This window comes from Ailuropoda melanoleuca, chromosome 11 (assembly GCF_002007445.2).
Source record: "Ailuropoda melanoleuca isolate Jingjing chromosome 11, ASM200744v2, whole genome shotgun sequence".
NCBI lineage: Eukaryota > Metazoa > Chordata > Mammalia > Carnivora > Ursidae > Ailuropoda > Ailuropoda melanoleuca.
This window is the reverse complement of record NC_048228.1, coordinates 103883610-103905419: the sequence shown is the minus strand read 5'-3', so window position 1 is coordinate 103905419 and position 21810 is coordinate 103883610. Positions and strand designations below refer to the sequence as shown.

Genomic DNA, 21810 nt, shown 5'->3' with positions numbered 1-21810 from the left:
CCCCCCCCTTTGTTTTGTTTTTAGGTCAACTTTCTAATATTTAAAAATTAAGAAATATGACATAGATACCTAGATTCTAACTTCTCTTGAAAATCAGAAAATCTATCAGCTGTAGCCCAGTGCCTGTCATGGAAACAGCAGCAGCTGCTCTCAGTAGACAGGACATGTCCCCCAGTAGCCACAAGCCCACTGAACCCGCTCATCTTGCCCACCCTTCACTGTAACTCACAATATGTGGGCCTCCTGCTCCTCGGGACATGGCCCCTACTTACCTTTCCAGTGCCCGCCTACTCTCCCTCTCAATGCCCAGTCCCCATGCGGCTTCTGCCTCTGGATCAATGACAGGGCCTTCCCTTAGACTGTCTCCTCTGCCTGGAACACCTTCCCACCTCTGCCTCTCTATCCGTCCATCAGCCTGGCCTGGGTAAATCCTACTAATCCCCAAGGCAGGAGTTTCAATGTCATTTCTACAGGAAAACCAACCATTCCTGGCACCCTGCTCTAGAGCAGTGCCCTACCTTACCCCCATCATGCTGGTGATCCTTGGTTACTTGTCTTTCCTGAACTCCCCAAGGGCAAGGACTAATCTGGTCCCTCTGTGCACGGCCACCAGCAACCAGCCCAACACAGGGCACAGAGCAGCTTTCTAAATATTTGCTGAACGAGGGAATAAACTTGCAGCCTCTGGATTTTGTGTACACACACATCGGTACGACAGGATCCACCAGAGGGAAAAGATGCAGAAGGAAAGAGAAACGACAGCATGGGACAGGTACCTGCGAAGGGGTCTGTTCCGGGGACATGATCAACAGCGTCACTGTTTGCCAGAGATGCTCCCCAGGGAAAGTCATGCTGGAGTGGAGCCTGGGGACTCGGGCCCTGCAAGCATGCCTGCTACCAAGAAGGACTCTGGCTCACGGAGGTGGTGACCTGCTCAGGGTCACACGGTCCCTGCAGACCATGAGCGTCATAAACGTCAGCATATACCTGGTTCGTGTTCATGCCTGAAGCTGCAGATCCAGCAACCAGCTCATCATTCAAGAGTGTGCCGAATGAGTTAAGGAGAGAGTAAATGAAGAGACAAAGCAGAGGTTTAAGAAAGACCGAGGGACCTATTACAGATGGAATGTTTTGTATCCCCCGGCCCCAAAATTCACGTTGAAACCTAACCTCAAGGTGGTGATGTTAGGACGTACAGCCCCTGGGGGGTAGATGTTCAGGTCATGAGGGCAGAGCCCCCATGAATAGGATGAATGCCTTTATCTGAAAAGACCTGAAAAAGAGGATCTCTCTCCATTTGAGGACGCAGTGAGAAGGCGGCAGCCCACAAGGCAGGAAGTGAGCCCTCTCCAGATCTGGCCCCTGATCTCAGACTTCCCGCCTCCAGAACCGTGAAGGGTACAAACTGTCTTGTTTATAAGCTGCCCGGCCTGTGGTATTTGTTACAAGCAGCCTGAGCTAAGACAGGCTCCCAGTGGCAGAAAGGCCCTGACACTGACTTACAAGACAGGAGTGTGACAAGGAGTTGGAACTTACCTTGAAAGAGAAAAGCTTATTCTCTATGGGGGCAGATTATTACTTTTTTTACTCTGGAAGGACAACAGTCCTGTTTGTTGACTTCAAAACACATTTTTACATTTAAGGGACAGAGGCTGTCATTGTTACATCGTTTTTATTTTTGTCACACACATAACGTTGACTTCTAGAATTTCAAAGTATTTTAAAAACAAAAAGCAAAAGAGTCTCCTTAATGTGGGATCTCACTTTGGTAAGGAGACTGTTTCCACCATGCTCGCGTTACTTACAGAAATCGCCACGCATGTGACAACCACAAACGTAAAGTGTGAGTTGTTTTTGTTTTTGCAAAAGAGAAAAACAAAACCGTGGCCATAATGACCCAAAAGGGTTGATAATGAAAGATGAGAAGCAGATGCTTCTGCAGTGACCTGGACCAGGTGACGTATAAGAAGTCATACGCAGCGCTAGGGAACCGTACGCTGCAAAATGGTTAACATGCTAAATCTTATGCCTATTTTAACACAATCAAAAGTGTTGGCAAACACTCAAAAATATTTTTAAGTGATAAATGCCATCAGCTCCCATTATCTTGTCATGCTTGATTCCTCAGCTTATAAAACCCTCTCTGAAGGGGGCAGGAGCTGGCTGCAGGGTCAGTAAGGCATAGGCACAAAGGCGCCCAGTACTCTCTCCCCACCTAAGCTCTCACTGTCTTACTGTGATATAAAAAGAAACATATATTTGGTCTTCCTCATTTCTGGCACAGAGCTCCTAAAACCCTTGGTATTTCCTAAGTGGTAAGAGGAATAAAGGTGTCTTGATTTTCATAAAAACCCCTTTAAGCCACACTTGAGTTTATGTTAATGAAGAGACTTTAAGAAAGAACCTAAGGATGGGGGCTGAGTGCCAGTGGAGCCAACCACATGACCTGAAACCTCCAGGGAGGGGAAAGGCTGGAGATTGAGTTCAGTCCTCAACAGCCAATGATCTAAACAACCCTGCCTTTGTAATGAAGCCTCCACAACACCCCACCCCCTGCAAATGACAGGGTTCGGAGAGTTTCCATGTTGATGACCTTGGAAGATTCTGGGAGAATGATGCTCGGCAGAAGGCAGGGAAGCTCCATGCCCTCCGCATGCCTTTCCCCATGTGTGTCTTTCATCTGGCTCTTCTGAGTCCTATCCTTTTATGATAAACCTGTAATCTCATAAGTAGATTGGTTCCCTGTGTCCTGTGACCTGCATTAACCAGTTACCCGAACCCAAGGAGGAGGTCGTTGGAACCACTGATTTACAGCCAGTCGGTCAGAAGCGCAGGTGACAACCTGGACTTGCAATTGGCATCTGAAGTGGGGACAGTCTCATGGGATGGAGCCCTGACCCCGAGGGGTCCGACGCCATGTCCAGGTAGATGGTGTCAGAATTGAGCTGAATTGCAGGACACCTGGCTGGTGGGGAGAACTGCTTGATGTGAGGAAAGAACCAACACATCAGAATCAGTGTCAGAATCCTGCTCACACTCCCAGGGAGCCCAGCGTGTCCTGTTCTTAGCTGTGTAAGACATTGCCTACCTCACCTCTCTCCGCTTCCATGTCCAGAGCTGCAGAGGTGAGCTGCTCACAAAGTCGCTGTGAGGGTTTGGATGGCATAAAAAGTTAGCACCATGTGATGTGTGTGTTGTCACGTCTGTTCCTACTGCCGCTTCGCCCTGCAGGGGTGCAGCTCACAGGTCTGCCAGCTGTGCTCTGCCCAAGCGCCAGACCGTGGGGGGCAGTGGACATCCCACCATCACCAGTGGTCCATCTGTTTCCTCCCTCCAATCTTCCAGTGTACGTGGGAAGATCATGTTCTTCTTCCCTCGTCCTGGTGGGACACGGAGGCAGCAAGTCTGTGGACTCCATCCCCTCCCCTCTCTCCAGGGCCACCACCTCCGTCCTTCTCTCCAGTCTCTGCCGGGTCCTCCTCTCCCTTCCCACTCTTCCCACCCCAGTCCACGCCGCCCCCATCCCCAGAGCCACCTTCTAACTTGGACCTGGCCATGTCACTCCCCTGCAAGTGCCACTGGGCTCCCTAGTGCCCCAGGACGAAGTCTACTGGGGCTCAGTGAACAGGCACCTCACCTCTCACACTCCCCACACAGGCTTTCCTCTCGGCCCTCAAGGTACTTGAATGCTGTCAGGGCCAGTCCTCATCACAGGCCTTTTCTTCCATTACCCCTCTCTCTGCAATGTCTTCTCTCCAAACCCCATTGTCACCTGCCTAACTCCTGCTCAGCCACACGGCTCCATCTAGAGGCCACCTCTTCTGGGAAGCCTTCCTTGATCCCACTCTCCCCACCCCAACCTGGGTGAGGCTTTCCTCCTTGCCAAGGCCACACAGCAAGTCAACTGTTGAACTGGGATGCAAAGTCAGGCTCTCCTACTGCCCAAAACAGAAGACTGTACAACCACATATTTATGTAGGAAAGAAAGAGGTAGAACAAGGCAAAACATCTTGGAAAGATGCCCCAGCTATAGTAAATGAAAACAGCAAGCTGCAGAACAATGTGCATGGCACGGTTCCTTTAAAAAAGAAATAAAAAAACTATATATGTTTATATAGGTTTGTATAAGCAAAGAAGAAAGCCTCAATAAATACAAATAGAGCTGCTGCAATAGTTAATTGGGTGGGCGGATTGAACATTCTATAAGGTTTGAATTTGTTATGTATTCTTTACGTTCTAAAAGAAACCAAAAAAGCAAACACAATTGAAGGAACTCAGCAACTGTCCTCCAATAATAAGTGAAAGGCCTGAATGCTCAGGAATTCCAAGACACAGGGACAAGCCTTTGGAGGCAGGGCTCACCTCCGACTACCCTTGGTCCTGGAAGGGACATGGGGGGCTGAGAGGACGGCATGGAATGAGAAGGGTCAAGGTGGGCCAGCGAGCCACACGTACCTTTCCCAGCAGCTCAGGCAGGCCCAGCACCTGCCCGGCGAACACACCAATGCAGATGAAGATGGCGGTCACCTGCCCCAGAGAGCCGCGGATCTCCTTGGGCGAGATCTCGTTCAGGTACATGGGGAGCGCGCTGAGGGCGATGCCTGTGAAGGAAGCATGGCAGCCATGAGAGGGCGGTCTTCTCGAGGGGGGAGCACTCTGGGCAGTGAGAGGGCTGTCGTCCTCAAGGAAGACTGGTCAGAGCCCTTCCCTCTGCTGTGCCCTCTCAAGAACGGCAGCGTAGCCACAACACCCTCCCAGCATTCTGCACAGACTGCCAATGCTTTCACACGCCCTGTATCATTTCATCCATGGGGTATGGCCGGGAGGTAGATTTCACAGAAGGGGAAATGGATGATGATGGTGGTGGTGGTGGCTGTGGTGACGGAGGTGAAGTTGGTGATGGAGGTGATGGTGGTGGTGGTGATGGTGGTAGTTGTAGTGAGAGAGGTGAAGGTGGTGGTGATGGTGGGGGTGGTTGTGGTGACGGTGGTAGTGGTGGTGGTTATGGTGATGAAGGTGAACGTGATGGTGATGGTGTCATGATGCTGGTGGTGATGGTGGGGGTGATGGTGGTGGAGGTGAAGGTGATGGTGGAAGTGGTGTCACTGCATGGTATTGGTGGTGTTAACAGTCAACATACCTAGTGCTTACCAAGTAGCAGGGATCCTTCTTATCTCTTACATATAGTATATATTTTTCTAATAACCCACTGAAGTAAATGTACTATTATTATCCTTATTCTAAACAGGAGGAAGGTGAGGTACAAATGGAGTAACTTTCCCAAATCACCAAGTGACATCCAGAGATGCCCAAAGAGATTATTTTGCCCAATAGATCAGGTCTCTGATTCTAGAACTTGAACTTTTCCCACTAGCTAGCAGTGCCTCTTTATGTAAATCATGGCACTCAGGTCGGGCAGATATTGTATTACCCATTTTACAGCATTTTATCGAGTGCTCGTCGGTTTCAGGGAAGTTTTCCACCTGCAGCTGGGCAGGGCTATTCTCAAAGCCCTTTACAGGCCTACCAATGTCTACAAATGCGCTTGTCCCAGGCTGAGTCACGGCGTGTTGGGAGCACAGACAATGCATTCTGGAGCCACACGGCCTCCCAGGCAGAATCCCAGTGAGGCCTTGGGTGGGGAGTTAGCATCTCTCAGCCTCAGTTTCCCTCTCCACAGATGGGAATGAGAACTGAGCCTAACTTCATAGGACTGCTGGGAGCGTGAGACCGGGTCTGCCAGGTGCTTCACGCATCATGCAGCACTCTGCAAAGCAGTGCCCGCAGCAAGAATTCTTACTGTCTAATTTTCCACCGGACCGTGAAAGCATCAAACATTTCCTTTCGTGCCCTGGCCTCCTGATGCCTCTAGCACAGTTCCTGACACACTTTAGGTACCAATCCATGTGCTTCCAGGGAAGCTGAATTCATCCCAGTTGCTAGCCATCAGGGAGGCTCTTCCTTAAAAAAAAAAAAAAAAAAAAAAAAAAAAAGGCCCAGAGTAAAGGGAATACGTGGCCCAGTTAATAAGCTGAGGATCTCATTCACTGCCTCTCAGCCCAGAATAACTTTTCCTGGCTCACCAGAAAGGCAAAGACGCTTAAGGTACAAAGAAACAGGAATTAGCTGCAAAGTCACAACATAAGCCAGAGGATATGTGAATTTTTATCCAGAACACACACACTGAGAGCAGCTGGCCTCGTGGAAAAACTGGCTGGCCACGGACCAGCTTGGCCCCTTGCTGCATAAGGGACAGTGCAACAGAGGGAGAGACGTAGGAGGATTCAAGCCCAGAGCCCTTGCTTCCTCACAAGATGACCTTGATCAAGTCAATTAGCCTCTCCCAGTCTCAGCTTCCTCATCTATAGAATTAGGGTAGTAATTGCTATCTATTTCTGGTGCAGTGGGAAGGCCGTTACCACGTAAGGCTCCTGCCTCCCAGGTGGTCACTTGACAGGCACTTACAAAACAGCTTCCTTTCTCTGGTGCTCCTGGAGCCCACTGGCGCCAATCATCTCTCAAAAAACGAATGAGAAATGCTAGAGCTGGTGGCCCAGAGGCGGCATGGTGGCAGTGAAGGGCCCAGGGCCACACGTGGGACCGTCATAATACTTCCTTCGTAGAGGAGCCGGGTGCACACGGAATGTGTGTGAAATGCTTAGCAGAGTGCCCGGCATACAGCAGGCTATCAATAAATGGTGACTGTTCTTACCGGACTGTCGCGAAATGATGTGGCACCATGAGAAGCTGTACCTAAACCGTGGGTGAATGAGGAGGTGGTCTACATGAAAGCCAACACCCCCAAGTTTGCTGGGGACTGTCCTGGTTTTAGCAACGGAAGTCCTGTGTGACAGGAAAAAACACCCTGAGTCCCGGGCAAACCAGGGGGTAGGTCATCTGAGGCCCGTGGTGCTACCAGGCATCCCACACGCCTGAGTGGCCTCTCTCGACCTAGGACCCCCATCTCCTGCTCCTCTTCCTCCCCAGGGGCCCCAGCCTTGGGGTCTACTGAACCCTCTGGGTGCATACTGACTGTGGGATATTGGCCTTTGTTGCTCTCTTTATCTGGAACCCTGATTGTCAGAACCTTCTAAGCTGACCCCCGATACGCTTCCTGTCTTACCACCCCCTTGATCGTGACTTCGTTTGGAAGTTCTCTGCAGAGGTAATCAAGTTAACGTGAGGTCATCCTGGATGAGGGTGGGCCCTAAGTCCAGTGACTGGGGTCCTCCTAAGAGGCCATGTGAAGACACAGAGAAGGAGGCCATGTGAAGGTGAGGACAGAGACTGGAGTGATGTTGCCACAAGCCAGGGAAGGTCAAGGGTTGCTGGCAGATGCCCAATGCCGGGAGGGCAGAGCACAGAGCTGCTTCTCCCTCCGGTTTTGGACTTCTGGCCTCAGAACTCTGACAGCATCACTTCTGTCATTTGAGGTACCCCCATTTGTGGCACTCTGTTCCAGCAGCACCAGGACACCAGCACACCTCCTCACTCAGGCCGTCCCTGACCACCTTCTGTGATCGGCCCCTTCCCAGTGCTGTTCTGCATCCAGTCCTAGCTCCTCCCAGCACTTAGCACTTCCTCAAAGTACCCTGTTTGGTACTTACTTTACCATCTGTTTCCCCACCTGAAACCACAATGACGTTTCATGAGAGCGCAGTCCCAGCCCAGGACAGGTGCTTGATCGACACGTACTGAATGGGTCCCCACGCCACTGTCGCTCTACTGTTATTTATTTAATCCAGGCTGCAGAAATGCCGAGCAGCGGGGCACCAGTGGTTGGGACCCCCGGCGGGCTGGTCCTTAGTTACAAGTGTGGTCCATGGGGGGAGGCCCTGGTGACCAGCTGAACAGGGACACAGACTCCAAGCAGCAAGCAGAGGGCAGCGAGCCTCTGGCTCTTAGCTAAAACATCGACAACAGTTCCAGTGTCCTGAGCCTGCTACAACTTCCAGAAGGCCTTCCCCTTCCTCAGAGAGCATGGCCTGATGGTGTGCGAGGAGCAGTCGGGCGACACTCCCTCACACGGAGCTAGCTTAGCTTCCCCATTCCTCCTGGAGTCCAAAGTGAGTGGCAGCTCTTAGCTCTTGAAAAGCAAAAGGCACCTCAGTAAATATTCTCTAGGGAAATCAGAGATGCTGAAGGAAATACTTTAGGGACAACGGGAAATGTGCATTTTCCTACTGGGGTGCAGAAAAATTTGAGTCCAGTCCAAAGCATTTTACTGAAAATGAAAATATGACACACATCTTCCAATTGCACAATGCAGTCTGGGGAAATCATCACAAAATGCACACACCTGTGCAACCTTCACCCAGGTCCAGAATGACCTACACCACCAGCCCCCCAGAGGCCCCCCCAGCCTGTGCTTCCTCAGAATGCTCACGCTCCCCCTTCTCCCCAGAGGTCACCGCCAGCCTGACTGCTATCACCACAGCTCCGTGTGCGGAATCACAGGCGATGGGTTTCTCTCATCTCTCATCTCTGTGCTTCTCATGGATGGGAAATGCCTCCACGCTGTAGCACGTAACTGTAATGTGTTCTTACTGTGGGCTAATATTCCAGTGTAGGAGTATATCACGCTTCACTGTCTCCCTGTTGGCGGACACTCCGGTATTTTCCAGCTTAGGATTAACACTAACAGTGCCCCATAAACATTCTTACACAAGTCTTTCGGCGCACACGTAAGCAAGTTTATATAGATATTGCAACCATAAGATACATTTGTTCAGTTTTAGTAAAGCCAATTTCCCCAAATTATCATACCAATTTACATCTTGATGAGAGAGGTATGAAATACACTTTCCTCCACTTTTTTGCCAATATTTGGCGTTATTGGTCTTTTTAATTTTTATCAATTGTGGTTTTAATTTGCATTTCCTTAATTACTAATGAGATTTTATTTTATTTTATTTTATTTTATTTTATTTTATTTTATTTTATTTTATTTTAATTCCAGCGTAGTTAACACACAGTGCGACATTAGTTTCAGGTGTACCATACAGTGATTCATCACTTACATACAACACCCAGTGCTCATCACGACAGTGCCCTCCTTAGTCCCAGCCCCTATTTCATGCCCTCCCACCTCCCCTCTGGTAACATCAGTTTGTTCTCTAGAGTTAAGAGTCTGTTTCTTGGTCTCTCTCTTTTTTCCTTTGCTTGTTTATTTCTCAAATTCCACATATGAGTGGAATCATGTGGTATCTGTCTTTCTCTAACTTATTTTGCTTAACATTATATTCTCTAGCTCCATCCGTGTCACAGCAAAAGGCAAGATTTCATTCTTGTTGATGGCTGAGTAATATTCCAGTGTATATTTTCTCTTCTTTTAATAATTGCTCTAGAGATCATTTCATGAATCTATGTTTTAGTGAAATCTAATATAAATTAGTACTTTTAGTGTTTCCCAGACAACACAAAGAATTTAACACACACCAACTTCACTTACTGCCTTCCTGATTTATATGCTATTTTAGTCGTGTATTTTGATTTTTTTCTGTTTTCTCTTCACACACACACACATGTACACATAGACACAGACATTCAGACACACACATACAATCATATATACACACAGACTCAGACACACACACACAAACACTCAGACACATACATACACAGATGTATACACACATACACAGACACACAAACTCAGACGCACAAAGACACGCACACATGCAGAAACACACATGCACACACAGAGACATAGACACACACAGAGACACACACACCCCTATACAGTACCTGAACATTGTCAGGTAGCTTTGTTGTTATCTGTACTGTACTTGTGAGGAAACGGAGGCTCGGAGGGGTAAAGAAATCTGTCTGAGGTCACCCAGCCAGTAAGCAGCAGGGCTGGGACTGAATCCATCCTTCTGAACACCTCACATGCTGTTTGTCATGTTAAAATTTGACTCAAATCATATTAAAAATATGATTAGTGTTTTTACTAGTGCTCTACTGCTGCTGTAACAAATCGCCACAAACTTAGTGATGGAAAACACCACAAATTTATTATCACATGGTTCTGCGGGGGGCGGGGGTCACAGTGTAAAATGGGACTTGGGCTAAAATCAAAGTGACGGCAGGGCTGCAATCATTCTGGAGGCTCTAGGGGAAAGTCGGCTTCCCGGCCTTTCCCAGACTCCAGAGGCGCCCGTCCCCCTTGGCTTGTGGGCCCTCCCTGCTGCTGCATCCCTGCAGCCTCTGCTCTTACCCTCCCGTCTCCCTTCTCTGGCTCGGACTCCTCCTTCCTCTTTCACGTATCAGGACCCCTGTGATCTTATGGGACCCACCTGGGTAATCCGGGGTAAGCGCCCTGTCTCACGGTCCTTAACTTCATCACATCTACAAAGTCCTCTTGTCACATCACCTCATATTTGCTGGTTCCAGGGATGAGGATGTGGACATCTTTGGGCCAGTAGGCAGAATAATGATAAATAATTTGCTTTTAAGAGCAGCCCACAGCCTTGATGGGAGCCTGTTCTGGGACATCACTGGGTAGGTCTTGGGGCTTGGTACACATGAGCTGACCCCACCAGACAAGAGGGCCAGTGTTTCTGCCCTATACTCTTATTTCACCACCTCCTATTCTGTGATGTTGTTTAATGAGTGAACAATACAGCTATGTGTGGCATGTGAGCTCCAGAAGCTTCTAAGAGAACATTCAAGATAGTAGCTCTAAGGTGAGTACAAAAGGGAGCCAAAGCAGATTTTTCAGGCTGGTAGCAACCTCAGCTCCCTGAGTCCAATCCTCCTTACTTTCTAGATGACGTTACTGGCCCAGAGAGGTGAAATGATCATTCCATGGTCGCCTGGTAAGTCACTGGTAGAGCCAGAACTTAAAATCACATCCTTGACCCTGATTTCATGTTCTTTGCATGTCATATGCTTCTCTAAAAGCTGCTGCTCCAGTGTGTCCAGCAGAGACCGCCTACTGTGGTGGAAGAGCGCGTCCACCAGAGAGCTCCTAATGCAGCGGACATGGGCTTGGACCCCTGGGAGTGAGGGCGCTACTGGGACAGCTGGGCAGGAGCCCGTCCAACGTAATCTCCCACAAACACGAAACACCCTGGACCACTTCGCCCTGACCATCCGCACGGAGTCTGCCTCCAACACCAAGCTGCATCAAGTTTGTGTCAATGTAAAAATCCGTTTCTTTTTTTGCCAAGCTTTTTAGAGAAAGGACACTTGGGGAAGGTGTCCGGGGTTTCTACTGTGGTTGCAAATCCTGCCCACAAACCTGGCTTGAGCAGCACAGCCTTCTGAAAACCCTCCAGGGCTTATCACTTGGCTTTAAATTATTTATTACAAGGAGGACAGCCAATTCATTTCCTGGCCAGCAATGTTCCCTTCTTTCTGACCAACTGCCTTCCTTTAAATGCCTTCAAGGCCCCGTCTCTGCCTCAGGAGGGTCTGATGAGAATAAATGACATGAAGCCTCCATGTCTTGGCCCGCCTCCAATAGGCTATGCTCTAGAAGTCAGAGAGTCTGTTTTTTTCTCCCCTCTTTTGTTCTAACTTTTTTTTTTTTTTCCTATTTCTTTTTGGAAAACTCATCAGAAAAGGGGTCTAACAGACATTTGACTTGAATATGGGGCTTTGTAAAAATGGCCTCTCTCTTCAAGTGCAGCTTATTTTTAATTAAGGAAACTCGGAGAGAAACTAGTTATGCGCAAGTGTCGCCTCCCGTGGAAGAGCTGGAGAGGCAAGATGACTAGAAAGGCTAATGGATAAAACGTAAACCTGCCGGAAAGGGAGACCCTCCAGGGCCTCTACTGGGAAAGGCCTTTCATGCCACATCTCACCTAGCCTTTGTCCTGAGCAGGCAGGGCCTCTGAAACCAGGCATCTTGGTCCACACCCGGGATCTGTACCTTATTAGCTGAGAAAAAAAGAACAGCACCAAGAATCGCAAGGATCCTGTCCCCATTCCCGGCGATGGGGGAAGGCACCATAGGCCTGGAATGTACTAAGTGCTTCACACTAGCGGCCCATCAGTTAATTTCTGCATACCATCACAGGGGGGCCTTTTGATTGAGCCCCTTTGCTGGTCTGGGAAAAAGGCTAGGACAGTGACGCAGAATGCTGCTGTGTGGCCCTGCTGGTTCACACCCCTTGAGTTTGCAGCCCTGGGGGCTTACGTCCCTCTGACACTGATGGTGTCCCTGGCCATGGGAGTTGGCTTAGCCAATGGGGCACTGACAAACGTGCCACGAGCAGTGACTCGACAGGTGCTTGCATGTGGGGTCCTGCCCCTGGTACCACTCTTTGGCACTCTGAGAAACCCGTGGGAAGACCAGGCCTCTCTACAGCAGGCAGAGAGACGATGTGGAGGCGAGAGGAGTTGGCCCTGCCGGGATCCCGAGACCAACCCAGCTGCCAACAACCAAACAGGTGAGTGAAACCATCTGAAGTCACCCCGCTGCTGACTGGTGTGCAGCCCACCACGGCATGGGAGAGAGCCCAGCGGACAGCCGCAGAGCTAGCCCACATTAGAACTGCCCTCCAGCCCACAGAATTCTAAGCTCAGCAAAAAGGTGATTGCTTGAAGCCATTACCTTTCTGGTTGCCTTTTTTTTTTTTTTAATGTAGCAAAATCTGACTGATACAAAGTAATGAAATTAAGCTAGGCGAGTGGGAAAACCCAGTCAGTGTGAATGCACAGCCCTCAGCCTTAACCACTATACTGTCATGTCTCTGAGCCTCAGTGTTCTTGATGTAAAATGACAAAATAACAGTCCTTCAGCATCAGCAGGAGATCAGAGCAGAAGAAACCATGACCAGGGCTGGTTAATTGTAAAGCACTACATAAACTCCAGGGATTATTCTTACCAATTAACATTTTCTATAGCCAACTCCTTTCTACTTGAATACCAAGACAGAGAAGTAATTTCACCCTGAGTCTGGTTATTACTAATCCTGAATATTTCCCGCCAGCAGAGCAGGGAAGGGACAGGAAGTCTTCTCCCCTGAACTTCCTCAGGCCCTCACTCTCCTGCTCACCTCTCCCTGATGTATACTTGTTGCTCAGCTCACTCCCAAAGCCTGGTGTCCGCAGTGTGCGAGCATCACCAAGGAAGGGAATTAGCTTTTAGCGAGCTCAGAGTTTCCAACAGCATTTGGCAGATTTTATATATACATGCACACATATATACATATGTATATGTGTGTATATAGCTGTATATACATATGTGTGTATATATATATGGCATCATGTCAGCCTTATGACAGCCCTGCAAAGTAGGTATTGTTACTTCCATTTTACAAATGGGGAAACTGAGGTTCAGAGCCATTAAGCAACTTGCCAGAAGTCAGTAATTGGCAAGCAGCAGAGATCTGACACAAAGGCAGGGATTTCGAATCCAAAAGCTTGTAATCTTTTCACAAATGCCTACAAGTAATGCCTTACAGACTTGGCAATATTTAGAAAGAAAGCAAGGTGGTTGGGTGGTTGGCTGGTTTTAACAGTATATTTTGAGGCTCCTGTTCTCTCATACCCCACAGCCAGCAGCCAGCTGCACCTCGCTGCCTCCTGGCCACCATCTGGCCCCACCGTGGCTCTCTCCCCTGGACAACTGGCTCCCTGATCCACCCCTGCCCTCCTTTACACTCTGCTCTACACAGAAGCAGGAGGAATCTTACTGAAACACCAAACCAGCTCATGTCACAGTCCTCTCAACCCTCCTCTGACTTCCCATCGCCCTTGACACAAATCCTACAAGGCCCTACAAGATGTGACCGGCCCCTCTTCAATGTCACCTGCAACCACTCTCCCCCAGCTCACCAAGCTCCGGCCATGCTGGCCTGCTCACTCTCCCTTTAATGTGCCAAGCACGACTCCACCTCAGGGCCATTGCACTCTCCTCTTGGTCAAGAACCCAACTCCCCTGATATTCACTTGGTTCTCACTCTTGGTTCATTTCGGTCTCTGCTCATATGTTTCCTCCCCTGAGCGATCCTCCCTGGCTGGCCTATCTAAAATAACCCCCACTATCCTCCTGTCCTGCTTCATTTTTCTCCTAGGGCTTGCCACTCCCTACCTCATGTATGCAGTTACATATCTGTCCACCCGCTAAAATGTAAGCTGCAGGGCCTAGTAGGGACCAGGGAATTTCATTCACCGCTGTGTCCCCAACATGGAGAAGAACGCCGGGCACAGCAGGTGCCCCATAAATGAATGTTCAGCAAATACATGAAAGAATGAATAAGTCAGAGGCCCAGACAGGAAAAACAACCCTCATTAAAAACCCTCTGGAAACCACAGACAACCTTGGAATACGAATTTTATAGTGAAGATGACAAAGCAAAAGGCATGACATACTGAAGACCATCCAGGTCTCTGGAGTTGACTCGGATCTCTCCCAGTTAGCGTTTCTCAGTTAGCATGCTAGAGCCTCGTGAGTGGTCCATCTCATGACACCGGCCCCCTATAAGCAGACTTTTTGCATCCTTGGTCCCTGGCAACTCAATAGTAATAGGAGTCCAGTCATGTGACAGCTTCAAACACCACTCACACTCCGAACCACCCCCCCCCCCGAGGAACGTGCCCTGCCCTGCTTTGGTGAAGGCTTACCTCCATCCACGCCCATGATGAAGCGTCCCACGATGAGCATTTCCAAGGCTCCTGCCTGCAGAGAACAGGCCATGAGCAATGCAGCAGAAATCGCAAACCCATTGTTGACCAGCAGAGTGTACTTCCTGGAAAAAGAAAGGGTGATTTGGTGAAGAGGCCCACCATGAGGACGTCAACCTTCCCATCCCAGGAGCAGGGGGCAGGCCCTTCAAAATGGTCAGCAGAGCAAGACTCAGGCACAGTAGAAAGAGCGTTAGCCTAAGGGTCAGGGACAGGGACCAGAGCCCCAGGAGCCCCCACTGCCGCCTTTGGCTGTGTGACCCTGAGCAAGGCACTTCCTCCCTCTGGGTTCACCACCAGGGCTGATTAGGTCACCTTCAAAGGCACTGTCTTGGTCTATGAATTCCCTGACACACTACTGATGATACTGTGTTTCATCAATTCTAAGACCTTCACTTAACATTTCTGAAGTCAAGGTGTGTCTTACAATCCATGAGTCAGAGCTCAAGCAGGGAAATGGAAACCACTCTAGGGCTTTTAACAGAGAGAATTTAACATAGTGAGTTGGTTAGGCAGACACTGGGGAACTGAGATGTCAAAGGGGGACCTCTGAAGAGGGGTGCTGCCCATTTGGTGCTGACACTTTGGGGGCTTGGAAGAGGCACTCTCGACATCTGGCTTAACTTCAACGGTGGGCACTGGCCCACTGGGGCTGCTACTCTGAGGGGCACCATGTTCTGGGGAGTAGACATAAGCTGGGAACTAGACTCAACTGCCAACTCACTTCTGGGACTGATAGGAAATTCAACCAGACCAAAAGGACCAAGCCCCTTGTCCATCCTCCTCTAGTGTCCCTCTTGTCAAAGGGCAGGTGAGGCATGCAGGTCCCACTCTATGTATCACAGAGCAGAGCATTGAGGGTAAGTCTGGAGCTGAGAGAAAATACCTTAATAACCAGCACAGTATCCTACAACTTTAATTGGCAGGTTTTCTCTTCTCCCTCTCTCCTTTCCTTCCTTCTTCCCTTCCCTGCCCATCCCTTCCCTCCTTTTCTCCCTTCTTCCCTCTCTTCCTTCCTTCCTCCCTCCCTCCCTTCCTCTCTCCCTCCCTTCCTTCCTTTTTCCCTCCCTCCCTCCCTCCCTCCCTTCCTTTTCTACAGTTCACGTAACAATGCTTCTTGTATGTGATGACATCTCCAATTCGATGAACTACAGCACTAACTGTGACAATGAACTAATCCCCTTGAACACGGTCAGCCAAACTCCTATGGCAATATCACTGTTAGCTGCTCTGTGCCAGGACTACTCTCACTAGTCTGTGAACGTATCCCTAAGACCTCAGGGTTGAAAAGTATGACTTGTTTGGGGGCCTGGAGACCTGGGTCCCTGCACCAGTTGTAGCTTTTATGAGCTAGGTGACTTTGTGCTTGATTGCTCTGTGTTTTCCTTTCCTCACTTATGAACGATCATAACAGCTCACACTTACTGAACGCCTGCTATATGATAAACCCTGTTTTAAGCACTTACACGAATAGCTCATTTGCTGCTCAAAATAATCCTATGAGGTAGGTAATTTATCGTCCCTATTTTATAGATAAGTTAACCAGGATATAGACAAATCGGAAATTTATTTTAGGTCATACAACTAGTGAGTCAAGAAGCTGGAGAAAAACATCATAGCTTCTCACAGGTATTTTTTCCCTAATGGTTCAATGAATTAACAAATATTTAATTATTTTGTAAATTGCAAGAAGCTAGGGGCTTCAGAGGGGACTTTGTTATTACTTTTGGGAGTTAGAGCCCTTAAATTCCAGGCCAGGGCTCTTTACACTGGCTTTTACTTATCTCAAGCTTTCCATTAAACTTTTTCCCCTTCCTACATCTTTTTGGAGAATCCCAAAGCTAATGACTTTTGCAGCTCAGTGATGATGGTACAAAGACTGCTCAGTGCAACATCTTCCATGTTGGTGAGCAATTTCTAAGAGTGAACAACTGAAACAACCCAAGTGTCCTTTAGCAACAGACTACTTAAATACGTTATGATACATCTATATAATGGCACATTATTGCACACGTTAAAGCCCAGGCAGCTTTGTAGATTCTGATACGGGAAGATCAAGATGTATTGTTAAATGCAAAGAGCAAAGGACAGAACTTTGTATGGAATATGCAACAATTTGTATGATAAAGAAGTGGGTCTGGGTGTGCATGTATATGTCCATGAAAAGACAGACACAAACCCTGGAAGAGACATAAAAAAGTGGCATCACAGGTTGCCTCCAGGAAGGGATCTNAGGCAGCTTTGTAGATTCTGATACGGGAAGATCAAGATGTATTGTTAATGCAAAGAGCAAAGGACAGAACTTTGTGTGGAATATGCAACAATTTGTATGATAAAGAAGTGGGTCTGGGTGTGCATGTATATGTTCGTGAAAAGACAGACACAAACCCTGGAAGAGACATAAAAAAGTGGCATCACAGGTTGCCTCCAGGAAGGGATCTGATTGGAGAGAAATGCAATGGAAACTTTCTACTTGACATTCATTTGGTCCTTCTGAAAGTTATACTATATGAATGTATTAATTACTCAAAATATAAATATAATCTCCCTGTCAAAAAATTAATTTAAATGGATTTCAAAATGAGGGGAAATTATGATTTGGCCAAGACTTAAAATAGAAATTCCAATCTAGGCTGACCTCCCTTATTCTGATGCAGAAGGTCACAGACTCAGGCTTCAATATGATGAACCCAAAGGCACTAATTCCTGTTATTAGGGAGACCTCAAAGCAGAATGAGAACACACTGGTGCCCCAAGTCTGTGCAGTGCTCACGGCCTTTCCCTTCTGTCTTCTGGGGAACTGACATGTCAGCCTTAAGAGGAGAGCTGGGTGCTGGTGGGCAGACCTGCACCCTCACGGAAGCGACGGCTTTCACGAGCGTATCCACTTGGCAAGTATTTAGTGAGTTCTAGACACTGGGTTTACCATCAGGAGTAAGTCATCCCTGTCCTCACCCCCACGGGGTTTTAAATCTAATTAGGGACACAGAGAAATACACTGTCACACAGGAGTCAATTGGAAGTAAAGATAAGGAGGCTGGGAGTGTCTACGTCGGACCTGTGCCTGTCATCTGCCTGTCTATCCAGGGAATCCTTTCTCTGGTCTGCCGGCTCAAAGGGAACTACATTTCCCAGGCTCCCTTGCTTCCCGGCTCCCTGACAGGATTGCCCAATGAGAGGCCTGACGTTAGTCTCCCCTGGGGAAAAGGAAAGGCTGGGTATCTCCTTCCCTGTCTCCCTGCGCCCACCGAGGCAGGTGCATCTGCTCCATGGCCCCAGCCTTCTTTCTGTGGTGCCAGCAACCTGCCCCCACCACTGAGTGGGCCTGGCTCGTGGGCCCCAGCAGTGCTGCCTCCATCCCAGGCATGGTAGCAGCTTGTCTGTGAAGAAGTGATTTCTCACCAAGCCAAAATGTGCTCCCTGTAGTTCCATCTCTGGCCCCAGTTCTACTCCTTGAGACCTCACAGCACGAATCCCTGTGGATGTGGAGTCCAGTGTAAGTCAAGTTTGTGGACAGGTGGTCAAGAGAGGGGAGGCACGAGAGGAATGCTGAGGCCAGACTCAGAGGGTTATTGGATTTTGAGCAAAACAACATGTTCCATAAACAGTAGACAGTGAGAAATAAGGGGCTTGATCAGAAATAGGACCTCGACTCCTATGCCTCCATTCCGGTTAAATTGGACCTTTGATGCTAGGATGATAGTCGTGATATTTGTGGCAATGATGCTGGCATTAGTCGGCGGTTCTCAAGGCTGGCCGCTCGTCAGATCCACCAACAGCGCATAAGAAGAGAGACTCCCAGGTCCATCCCTAGAGAATCCCAATCCTTGATGCAGACTCAATGAGAGACCTTTAGTAGAGTCTAGAAAGAGCATGGGTGTTACATAAATTATCTCATTTCATTCGTTTCATCTTTCACACCTGCAGCCGGCAGCGTCCGTGAACTGGACAGTGCACAGAAGGGGGAGGCTGAGGTGTTACAAGATGGGGGCCACTCGCATGTGGCTAAAACTACGCTAGAAGGGTAGGACACATCAGTGTCCTGCGCACGGGCTGTCCGCTACCAGAGAGAATCCACTCTTCCACCCCATCACTCCCACACGAACACAGCTACTGTGTCTTGGCCCTCATCCCTCTGCAGCCATGCCCCTTGTCTCAGCTTCCTTTTAGAGTGAAATCCCTTAAAGAATATTGTCTGCTCACCTCCCCTTCTTCCTTGCCCCACTCTGATTGGGTCCTTGCTACCACTTGCAAAGATCATCAGGAACACACACCCTGACAAGCACAGCGGACAATGCTGTCTCCCCAGGGGCAGCCTCTCAGTAGCGTCTGATATGGCTGATTGCGCACTCTTTCTGGAAACACAATCTTCTCGGGACGTCTGGGATCCCATCCTCTCCTGTTTTCTCCCCACCAGCCTCCCCTTCTCAGTCTCAAGGCTGGTCTGTCCTCTCTCTGTACACTCCCTCCCTGTGTGTAATTGATGACAATTCCCAGCTCTATCTCTGGCCTGGACTCATCTCAACCCTGACTTACATCCAGCTGCCTCCTGGGCATTTCCACTTGCATGTCCAGCAGACATCTCAAGCCATGCATATTTAAAATGGAACTCTTGAGTTCCCACTGCTAACCCCCCAACAAATACATCCAAACCCCTCCTTCCTCAGTTTTCTCCATCTGAGTGAATAAAGCCTCCACCTCCCTAGTGGCTTAGACCAAAAATCTGCGATTAATACTTACCCCCCTTATTTTCCTTCTGACCTACATGCAATTCATCACCTAGTCTTACCGACACCGCTTCCAAAATATATCCCAGGGCAAAGCACTTCTCCCATTTCCAGTCCACAGTGCCGCAGCGCTGCAGACCACCAGCTCCTGTGTCCCCTCCTGCCCTGATGTACCATTCGTGGTCCACACCACACAGCCAGAGTGATCCTTTCCAAGCAAACACTGACATACTTCCCCTCACTTAAAACCTTCTAGTGGCTTCCCACTACACTGAGCCTTGCATGAGGTGGCCTTTGCCGCACCATCTGATACACATCTTTATGCTCACGAGCCTTCCCGCCATCTCTTGGGGGTGCCAAGCTGCTTCCTGACTCACGACCCTTGTCCTGGGTGCCCCTCTGTTCATTGTACAAGTCTTATCTCCCTCAAGTGATTCAAATGCCACCTCTGACCCTATCTGAAGCGGCCACTCCCCCCAGCTGCAGGGCCCATCCGCCACAACCCTATCACCGTTTCTTCGCCGCCCCGACAACACAGGATATTAGCCCACATTTACTTGTGTTTATGTTGGCGTATGCCCTACTAGAGTATCAGCTCCATGTGTGCAGAGACTTTGTCCTGTCGCCCCAGCCACTAAACCCATTCCCAGGGCACACAGGTGCCCATACCTCTCTGTCGCATACATGCAGGATTAAATTCTAGGAAACAAGTCATCTTGAGCCAAGCTTCCTCCTCGTTGCCCAGCTCCGGCCTGTTCTGAGACTTCCTCTAGCTTCCAAGTCTGTGGGCAGGACAAATGCTATTCTCCTGAATCATCTCCTGTAATGTTCCCGCTTGGACAGCCCAGCCATATGCTAACTGAACAACTCTGGGCAGATTTCCTACACCCTCTGAGCCTTGGTTTCCACACCTGTAAAATGGACATAACAATGTCTATCTCGTAAGGCTCCTGTAAGAATCAGATGATTTATGGAAAGTGCTGAGGATGGCCCCTAGAACTCATTTGACACCTCAATAAACTAAAAAAGAAATAAAAGAAAATCCATGGTGATAGGTAACACTCACTGGGTACTCGCTATGTGCCAGGCACTATTTTAAGTGCTTTATACTCACTGGACACCCTATGAGATAGGTAATCTTGCTACCCCACTTGCCACGTGAAGGAAACAGATTTACAACTTGAGTACTTGGTCAAGTTCACATACTATTAAATGAGAGATTTACCATCCCGATCACCCGGACACTAAGCTATCCACAATGGTGGCTGCCATATATCCTCACAGCCATTTATTCTTTTAGCAATCACTCATTCATTCAACTGACATTCATTCACTCAACACACATCTAAGTGTGGACTGAGTGCTGAACACCATTCTAGGGTCTGGCATACAGCTGTGAACATGCCCAAGTCCCTGCTCTTATGTTCTTTTCGATAAACACGTAAAAATAAAACATACGTAGCATGTCAGATGGTGACAAGGGCTGTAGATAAAACTAATGCAGGGAAGGGGAGGAAGTTTACACATGGAGACATCTGGAAGGTGACATTAAGCGTAGACTTGCAGAAGGAATGTAGATGAGCCGTCTGGGTATCAGGGAGCCGCAAGCTTTGCAGGGAGGAATGAAGAGTCAGACGTGGCTATTTTCAGGTATGCCAGTGAGGCCGGCGGGGCTGAAGGCAGAGGGCAGGAGAGCAAGTAGTAGGATGGAGGTAGAGAGACTGGCAGGGGAGCTCATGAGGGTCTTGTATGAGCCACCATGACAACCTGGGTTCTCACCCGGAAAGAGAGGGGCAGCCACTGGAAGATTCTAAGGAGAGATGGCATGGCTCTGATGACATCTTACATTAACAAGGTCATGCAATCTTCTATGTGGACCATGGGCTGTAGAAGGAAGAGTGGGAATAGGGAGACCAGCTGGGGAGATCTGGCGATGGATCATGCCAGTACTGATGGTGATTAGGACCGGGATGGCAACAGAGGAGGTAATGAGACGGGGTCAAACCCTGGTGTGTTTTGAAGACAGTTGATGGGATTTACAGACAGACTGGATGGAGGTGGAGAGAAAGAGGAGACAAGCATGCCACCAAGTGCTTTGGCCTGAGCTCCTGCACTGGACGCAATGGAGTATTTTCTGCTATGCAGAGAATGTTAAAATCACATCCAGATCCGACTTGAGATATTTGCAAACAGGGCTGCACACCCTCTAAGCAAGTTCATCATATTAATAAATTCCTTCCCCAAATAACCCCCAGCCTTACAGTGTCCCAGTGCAAGGATGGAAACCTTTCTTGCAAAATAATTCGCAAAGCTGACTCGCTGGGGTTCAGACATGGGGATTTTAATGATTTTTTTTCCATTTTTTCCGGGGGATGAACATGGCAACAGAAACAAGGGAGACCAGGGCCATGCCATTTCTGAGGATAGAACTCCAGCGACCCCTGAG

General features: G+C 48.8%; 1 protein-coding gene across 6 annotated transcripts in view; it reads right to left on the bottom strand.

Annotated features, from left to right (window-relative positions):
- The window catches only part of SLC2A9 (solute carrier family 2 member 9), a 188879-nt gene that overhangs the window by 154683 nt on the left and 12386 nt on the right, over window positions 1-21810 (bottom strand). For 5 of the 6 annotated variants that reach the window (XM_034672126.1, XM_034672127.1, XM_034672128.1 and 2 more), the window contains exons 3-4: window positions 14578-14702; window positions 4456-4601 (exon numbers count right to left, since the gene is read on the bottom strand). In XM_034672126.1, the coding sequence (XP_034528017.1) occupies window positions 4456-4601; window positions 14578-14702 (271 nt within the window). The remainder of the gene's footprint in view (window positions 1-4455; window positions 4602-14577; window positions 14703-21810) is intronic. The other variant, XM_034672125.1, reaches the window with a different exon arrangement.